The 9,975-nt window shown below is 29.4% G+C and overlaps 1 protein-coding gene across 1 annotated transcript; it reads right to left on the minus strand.

The window, feature by feature from the left end:
* Window positions 1–7,664: 7,664 nt before the first annotated feature.
* Window positions 7,665–9,334, minus strand: OCT59_019973 (uncharacterized protein). The gene is made up of 2 exons (XM_066143877.1): window positions 8,761–9,334; window positions 7,665–8,693 (listed from the first exon to the last, which is right to left on the minus strand). Exons 1-2 carry the CDS (start codon window positions 9,295–9,297, stop codon window positions 7,743–7,745), a joined length of 1,488 nt encoding a protein of 495 aa, XP_066005585.1. The 5' UTR covers window positions 9,298–9,334; the 3' UTR covers window positions 7,665–7,742.
* Between the last annotated feature and the right edge of the window lie 641 nt (window positions 9,335–9,975).

Genomic DNA, 9,975 nt, shown 5'->3' on the forward strand with positions numbered 1-9,975 from the left:
TTAGCTCTATATTAACTATCTATTCTTTTTACAACATTATGTGTGGCTTTGAACCTTTATATGTTTGAATCTTTATATGTCGTAACCTCTAACTCGTTTCTTTTTGTGCATTAATAATATCATAAAATGTCAAAACTTTCGAATTTGAGGCTCTTTTCTTCTGGTGATATATTCTAAACGTCATTATTACCAGAATACCGACTAACATTATTTGAATCATTTTGAATCTGAATTAAGCTTCCAATAAGGATATTACAATTTCGTTGAAATTCATTATAAAATAATCTTTTTTCTTCACTATCAATCATTTGCACCAAATGTTTTATAATTGGATAGTGGCAAGTAAAAAAAAAAAAGTTATTTTGATTTTTTTTTAATTTAGTAACAAGTATTGCTAACTATTTGTTTCTTTTCTTTTCTTTAGGCGATTTTTCAAATTGATGGTAAATTATGTTTACCTCTTATTATTTCTTTCAAGGGACAAGTGGGAAAGTTTTTATTATTATTTGCAAATGTTTTAGTCATCTAGCTCTAGCTGTAATAGAATGTAATCTTTAACGACATTTTACATAAATATATAAAATATTTTCTATAATAAATTAATAATAAATGAACTAGTAAATAAATATGAAGTGAATAAATATTAAATAAATAAATTATATCCCAAGGATTCCTTAATGATAAATTTAGAATCCTTAAGGATTCTATAAAAAAATTTTAATAGGGAATCCTCGTGGGGAGAGTCTTCATTAATATGAAATTTTTGGAATCCATGCCCCAAAAAATTTACTGATGTATCAATCAATAATATGAATTTATTTGATTTAATTAGGTAAATGTGATCATAATATGAACTTAATTCTGATTGGTTAATCTTAAAGCGACCATAGAAGGCTCCTTATGAAACTAATATTAGCTAATATATTTCACTGCCCTAAAGATAAGTAAGAGATTATTAGTTGAAAAGGATTTAATCACAGTAGTTCTTGAGATGGTATCATTAAATGAGTGAATACAAATAATAGCCCTGTTCAATTCCGGTCGGTCGCATTTTTCGGTCAGATTTAAGTTATTTTTGATTGGGCTGATCAGTTTGTACAACGCAACCATTTTCTGAACTTTTAGCCCAATTTTTTTTTGGGTTTTTGGTCGAACGCCAAAAATAACCAACCAAAATTAGATAATTTCTGTTTACGTGACATTTAAGAAAAAAATATATATCAATATAAGGAGTTCGAACTAAATTTCAATCTAAAGCAGTTCAATTTGCAAAAAATTTTATTGGATAATTTTTGTACAACAAAATCCGACCGAAAAATGCAACCGACCGGAAATGAACAGGGCTAATATGTATAGATGATATAAATACACTTACTGAATAAACACATATTCAATAAATAATTCAACAATTATAATAGATATATAAATACCGCAAAATAAACCCAAATCAGTCACTTGGTATAATTGGTTATAAAATTGATTTTCGCTTCTCTTATTTTAACAATAATTGCAATCGTACAAAGTGCTACTTTAAGAGATGAAACAAATATCAGTACCCAACCTGTTAGACGTGAGGCTAACCAAATTCAACACTCAGATTCTCAAAATATTGCGACATGTCTAGGCCGAAGTTTAGGTAGTCATAAACGTGAGGCATCTCCGATCGAGGAGCAGGCGGTCAAAAACGTGAGTCATTCCCCCTATCGAGGAGCAGACGGCCAAATACGTTAGGCATCCCTGTATCGAAGATCAGGACTCAGGAGGCCAAAAACGTGAGGTGCCTAGTTGAAAACATTTAGTGGAAATATAATATTTACCTTTGGAATAATTTGAATATATATGCAAAAGAAATAATAAATCAAGTGACGATAATATATAAGAATAAAAGATATGTTATTTCAAATATTATTAATATTATTATTATTTAGTAGAATTACTTTATAATTATTTTTGTTACACGTAAATGATAAATTTTTTACTTGTCTGTAAATCATGAACATTGACGGTATCAATTATTAATAAAAAATGTTTTAATATTAAAGCAATTAATAAGTTAAAATAAACCATCATAATAAACGTCAAAAAGATGAAACTGAACTAATGTTAAGACATGACTTCAACTTCACAAGGTAATTCCCAAGTGAGATGATCATACTATTTATAGATATTTTTTTACTGCGTTTCTGAAATATTCAATGCAAATTAATCACGTTTTCAAATGTAAAACGGTCTATTACATAATCAACCTTTCATAGGTTTACTAACAGCAAATTGGTTAATAATCCATTTCTCTCATAATTCCTTAATTTCTACTGTGAAATTCTCGGCCAGAATTAAATGCAACATTTTTTAATTTTTGATGAAATTTTAAATCACGAATCTGCCGACCAAAAAGCATCTTTCCTTGTTAAATGTTATCGGTTTTACTAGTAAAATTTCATTTTCAAGATTATTATGTGGGATTTTACGCAACCGACGTTTAAAGAAAATAGCCAACATTTGTAATTTATCAGATATTAGTTATTTGTTCAATGCTCAACCACATTTTGAATTCAATCAGACGTTTTCTAATACTTTTGACTTCATCATTAGTGACTTGTGTCCAGAATAAATGTAATATCTTTTTAATTCCTTCACCGGCAATTTCAAACTTTTATAATTGAGCTATTTCAAAGAATTCAATTACCTCGATCACTACCGAATTTGTGGTAAAAGCAAGAAGTTGGCAAATTGCTGGTATTGCTGTACGAATTTAATGAATGAATTGAACAGCGTCCGTTTTAAAACGTTTTATCACTTTAATTCTAAAATTGGGACAAGATCAGAGACATCAGAAATTTAGGAATCGATTAAGTAAAGCTACTCTAAACTACACATTCTCATAATACTTTTATAAGATCACGTGTTTAAATTATGCTTCGACCACGTGATTGTCAGAACTCAGAATTACGTTAACTATCAGTTATTTTAACTTCGTGTTTTACGTTGTTATAGAGTTGTTTACATCCGAACAATATAATTATTTTAATTACAATATATGAGTAATAAATTATTTATTTTTGCTTTGCTTGTAATTATACTACATTTCAAGATATGCCATTTGATTTATGCAATTTTGAGATCTGATGTTGCACGAGTTATTATTGAATCAATACGCTATACAAATGTTAGAAAATTTATAACTTTTGTGAATTATTAAGTTTTGAAAAGTTTTCTAAGTTGATTCGGTTAATTAATACGCAAGCCCCTTGCAAAAGTACAAAACTCGAATATTACAAATCTAGACATTCGAACCAACAAATAATAATGATAATAAAAATAAAAAATAAAATAAAATAAAATAGATAAATAAATAAATAATAAATAAATTAACCAATATTAATAATTCTACCTTTACTATTGCTAAATTTTCTCGTACGCTTTTAATCTTACGAACTCATTGATTACCATAATACAATTTTATGCTATTTCACGAATTTATTATTATATACTATCTATAGAATGAATTGAATGAACCGATATATGTTAATCAAGTTTATAGGTCATATAGATTACAGGTCAGCGTTGAAGATTTTAAAACCTATGTAATGGATGGTAGATTCGTAGGCTTTTATTTGGAAGTTCATTGGAACTATTACTATAGAAAAATGAATTTAATGAAATTATAGTACAACAGAAAATTTGGTGGCAAGTTGATACTTATAAAGCTGATGCGTGTAAAGCATTGGAATTTATCAATATGCGTAAGAGCTTTTCATACATAAATCATATAATAGGGAGATTTATCAAATACAAGCCTGATGACTTTAGATTGCTAGATTTTCAACATAATGTTATTAAAAACTTGATTCTTGGTGATTGTGATCATTTGACAAAATATATATTATTTGGAAACGATAATGAAAATCGTAATAATTTACATATACCGAGGGATACATTCTGGAAAAGAAGAAAATGGATCCCAAAGATTATGAAATATGGAATTAGCAATCTATCATTGCAAAAGTAAATTTGAATTAGCTATAAGCATTATCATTGGGTGGCCCATTGGGCAATTAATTGATTGACTGATTGACTTTTTTCTATAATACAATGATTCTATTATTGCTTATCTTTATAATATTATTCTAAACATACGAGTTGGATGAGTACTATATCTAATATCTAAAGCATTGCCTTTATTATTTGAATTTAATTACGGTTCTTTTTTTTTCCAATTCAAAACGATTGTGACGATATTTACAATTTTAATCTTATAACATAGATGATTATGCTAGAAAGATATTTCGTAAAGAATGCTTTGGAGATTCGAATGTTATGATTCCAATAAAATATCGTGTGAGACGTAACGAATATAGAGGGGTTAGAATGGACAAACTGCAATTTTTCGAAGAGATTAAATGGAGCAATGAAATAAATGGAATAATCATTATAAAAATATTATTTTCATTATTTGACTCTTTTATACCAAAATCTTAGGTTTTGATAATAAGTCGCCTTTAACGTTAAAGGTTGTTCCTCTTTGTTTTAAACATTGTTTTGTTATTATTTATCAAGATAGTACAAAATTAGATGGAATGAGAAGTACAAATTAAGCCCTTTTCGAGGCTGATGCAATATGAGAATAATGATGAAATGTATGATAATCCAGCAACCGAAGCGATCGTTGATTTTCGTTGAAGGCAAGCGAGATTTTTCTTTTTTTCCTTTCTCTTCGATTTCTTTTTTTTTGCTTTTTGTTTCATATTTGTTAGTTGGGAATATTTGAGCCATGAAGTTATTAATGAGAAATTTCGAAATTTTTTAGTTGCATTAATCTTCATATTCTATTATTTAGCAGCTTATTTACTCGTTACTGAATTTATGCAATTGTATTATCACGGGTCTAGAAAATATTTTAGTGATATATTTAATAGTTTTGTTTTCCATGATTGTAATGTCAATAATTCTTAGAGATTTTCGTTTTTCTGATGGCTTTAGAAGTGTTGAAGCAATTGATTCTAGATTAATTGCTATGATAGCTTTTTCAGTCTTGTTTTTTTTTGGATTGAATTGGTTAGTCTTTAGTTTTACGATTCTGCATTCAAGTAACAAATATAATCTAATATATTTGTATTGCCGCTTAATACCAAGTACTGTATATATAAATTAAATTTCTTTCGGAAATGAGGACAAATTATTAATAGCCATTTATATTATAGAAATTATCAAAATCGTATTTTCCTTTATTTTATTTAACTTTGTCGTAATAATTGTATTTGTTGCACATACAATGTATTGCATTTAAAAGTTTTTAGAAATAGAAAGAAAATTTCGATAATTTAATCTGAGACGAAGAGCATTAAAACTAAAGGTTCAACATTTAGTGGAACTTCTACGAATTCCTTAAACGGTCAAGAACTTGACGTTGAAATGAAAGCTAATTTTGATCCTACAGATCGTAACGATAATCCATTTTTACTGCCAAGTATGATACCCAATGCTCTGTTGTTAATTCATATATTTAGGTGTCTTCATGTTCTAAAAATGTTAAAGTCCGATTTCTTCGAACTATATTGGTGAGTACCTCTGAAATTGCACTAATATTTTGAGCAAAATTGTACTTCTTAATACTTGGTAATCGATGTATTGCATTGACCAATTAATAAGATGGACGAAGCAATCAGATAAAGTAGCTTCATTTGCCTCTAAAAGATTTATACATTCTTTTATTGGCTTCCATATAGAACGAACTGATACATCGATATGAAAAAAAAGATTCATTAAAACAGCAACCTCATTGTTTGTAATAGAATTAGCGTGCTCGCTAAGAATCTGAAAATTCAAAATTTAGTAAAATATTTTTAATTTTATTATTAATAATAAACATTTTACTTACCCAATCAAATACTGGCCGAGCTCTTCATAAAGCATCCATTGTCATAAATAAAAACCCAACGAGTTTTCACCCAAGTTTGTAATCCACCTCCTTTGATTTTCATATTGGTAAAACCTTGTTTTAAAGAGCATTACTAGCATGTGATGTACTAAAATATCGATTAAAATTTTACCACATTCACTAATGAACATTTTAATAGGTTCAAATTTAACCAAATCAGATGTAATCTAATTGATTGCATGCGCTGCACAACGTATATTCCATATATGTGTCTTGCAACTCGGCAATTGGAAGCATTATCAATAACAATTGCGGCAAACTTAACGCTGCCAAGTTTTTCAATAATACTAGAAATTTCTTCCGTTAAAAATTCACTTGTATGTGAATCTGACGAATAATAATATAAACCAACTAAATTTTCCATTCGAATATCGGTTGTGATTATGTAATTATAATTGATTCCATTTTGGGAGTAGACAAACCATCCAACGCTATCAGAAATAGTATTTAAATAAAAATATCAGTATCATTTTTGAAAGAGATTATTATATCATTTAATTTTAAATCAACAAGTTGTGCATGTAATAATTAATTAATTTATATTTACCTAAAGCAAGATGATCGATCAGATTGCTCCAAATCATGATCAATAGCCAGACCCACCCGTTTCTTCTGTAATAAGACGGTCAGAAAGAGTAGTTTGTGATGGCGGAGAATAACCAGGATTTAGATCTTTAAATAGATCTAAAACAAATGGGGTTTCAATCACATTAAATGGAATACCAGCCATAACTCAAGCCTTTAAAACCTTTTTCAAGTCGGTCAACAACAAATTTGGGTAAAGACTGATCAGACTTATAATGATCAGTTATTTGCGTTTGGATTGAGTTAGGTGGTCGTGAAAAAGAAAGTGATTTGAGTATAAGTTGTTTGTCGGTTAGCTATATTTTCACGTCAGTATATCGATATCTCTTCAGGCATTGTATACATTCATTTGCCAAGTGCACTTCCATTTTTGTGGCTTTCCTCTTGACCATTTTGTTTTACAATAGAAACAAATAGATTCATAGTGTCCATTATTCTTTTGTGCACCTTTTTCATAATATTCCCAGATTTCTGAGAAAGGTTTTGTATTTTTTGGTTTGACAATTTTACTTTTTTGTTATTTTTTGGTGTTATTTTTTCTTCATCTGAAGACGCTATAAGTTCTTCGTTTTCATTAATAATTGGTCTTTTGCCCTCTCCTGAACTGATTTCTCCACGAATCATAAGTAAAGAGAATAAAAAAAAGTCGCGACAAATCGTGTTAGTTTAATATCGTGAATCGTGATGTGTTACAAGCACATCATATGATATGTAATACGTCAGATTACGTCGTACGTCAAGAGGCGCGGCAATTTTCAAAAAAAGGTCATTAAGGTTTTTTTCTTTAGCATAAAAGCTTTTAAATTTATAACGGAGGTGTATTTTCACCTGCTCTGCAAGTTTACTTAGGGTTCGGGAAGAAGGTTTGAATGTCGATTTTGATTTTACATATAGATGATTGATTTTATGTCTTTACCGATCAAAAATTACACCTAGCTAGTGACTTAAAAATTTTTTTATGATTTTTGTTGCGCCACAATCAGTTGGCTTCGCCAATCGCCACAAACCTGGCACACAAAAAATAAATGCGGCAAACGGCATATGTGACTGTAAGGTAGTTACCCTCAAGAAAAAGGAAATGTAAATTTAAATAGGTTAATTTTTTTTTTCGGTCTGAGCAATCCGACCTAGAAATGAACAGGGCTAATATGTACTTTAATAACAGTATAGAATTTTATTATTTCTTATTATAATCGACTATATATAATTAATTCTATATCTAATATGATATAGGAATACTTTGAGGAAAATTGAATAAATTATTAGGATCATATTCATTTTTTATTTCCACCAATTTTCCAAAAATGTTACCGTAATAACGTGATTGCCAATTATCTAATGATCTATCAATGAAACCTTGATAACTAGAAGTAGAATTAATTTTATATTGAAAACGTCTTCCGAAATTATCCATTTCATCAATACATTGAGGACTTAGTGCTTCATAACTTTCCATTTGCATACGTATACAATAAAGTGCATTACGATGTACAAATGAAGTATTATGTCTATCTATATTTATTTTCCCACCATATAAATCGAATGTAGTCAAAACTTCGCAAGAAGCTCTATTCGAAAAATCTACCAAATCATTTATAGCTGCCTGATTTAATCCTTCACCTTGATTAACATAAAAAGATTTTAATTTAAAGAAAATTGGATGATGCGATGGATGATACATGTCATATTCAGATACATCAGCAACTGCTATAATAGCTTCAAGAAATGTTAGTTGATTATATTCTGATGAAATCCGTTCTGGTGCTTTAGATAAGAAATCTTTCATTGCATTTTTTGCTTCTGTACGTGGACCTAAATATAATACAGTAGCTATTAATGATGTTTTAAATAACCTCAGTTTAAGACCAATTTTATTGTCAATTAATGGGCCAACTTCATTCAAAGCAAAAATAAGTTGATGCACTTGAGCCAAATTTGTACGATTAAATGCAAATCTCATATATGTAGCTTGTGGTGGTGCTGGATGAATATGAAAGACATAAGACGTTACTATGCCGTAACTTCCTCCACCTGCTCCTCTTAGAGCAAAGAATAGTTTGGGATGTGAAGTAGAATCAATGTGTAAAAGCTCTCCTTTGGCGTTAACCATTTCCATAGAAATAACATTATCACAAGTTATACCATAAGTACGACTGCAATATCCAATCCCCTATGAAAAAGAAGTATTTAAAATATATTTTTAAAAATTATTAAAAAGCATGATGATAATACGTTACCCCTACGAGAGCGTGACCTCCAATGCCAACAGAAGGACAAGTTCCGGCCGGAATTAAGAAACCGGCTTCACTCAATTTAACATAAATGTTACCCAACCTGTTTCCCGCACCAATTTTAGCAGTTTTCGGTTCTGAATTTGAATTAATTGTAATGTCATTGATTAATGTCACATCCAACACAATAACGTTATCTCTACCGCCTAAGCTATACTTTTCGTATGAATGACCACCTGAACGTGGAACTATATCCGTTTTCCATTTAACAGCACACTTAACAGCATTTTTTACATCTTCATTATTAACCGCGTAAACTAACACTGATGGTGTATAATTTACACGAATGTTATCATCAATAATTAATGATTGGAATCGTGAATCACTTGGATAAATTACTGGGCCTTCTATTGAACGAAGACAAATATGATACGGTGGTAAAATAGGTGAAATAAGGCTGGAGTTTACATTTTCTATAAAATTAAATGATAAAATGCACCATAAAAGAAGTAAAACTATGTCAAGTTGCTTTATTAATTTCATTTTGAATATTGTTTTGGCTGTAAAGGTAAAGTTACTTAAGAATTTGAAGATGTTACAACAAGGTTTATGTATATAATATATATGGGGCTTCGTCAATAGAAATATGGCATGTGGACATACATGTGAGGCTTCGTCAATAGAATCATAGCACTTCGTAAATCGTAAATAGTTAATAGAATCATGGCAATTGTTTGAAAAAATATAAACAAAAAATTGAAATTTTTTGCCAGATGCCAAGTTTCTATTGACGAAGCCTCCTAAGCCCCATATATGTTTAGGTTTTAATAAAAATCTTCTCATATATTAATGCTTGCATCTACAAGCTCAAAAATTCTACGATTTGTGTGGCATGTTTGAACGGTTATTTTTATGGGAATTGCTAAACATCGCCTGAGTGATTGTCGTTTGGGTGATTATCGCTTGGACTTGGGGTCTTTGATCACGTGGAAGATTTAATATTTTTGATTGGCCATATGATCGCGTCATATTTATTTGTTTATCGAATCTCGTTTTCAGTATAGGTTCGTTTCCTCTAACTTACATTCTTACACTTTGTTTCTTACTAACTCTATTCATTATATTTAGGTCCTTTAGTGCTCAATTAAGGTTCATGTTGTTTTTCACTTTACGTTTCGTTTCTTACTCATATTTTTTTATTTATTTATTTATTTTGTTTCT

This window comes from Rhizophagus irregularis, chromosome 29 (assembly GCF_026210795.1).
Source record: "Rhizophagus irregularis chromosome 29, complete sequence".
In the NCBI taxonomy this organism is placed as follows: Eukaryota; Fungi; Glomeromycota; class Glomeromycetes; order Glomerales; family Glomeraceae; genus Rhizophagus; species Rhizophagus irregularis.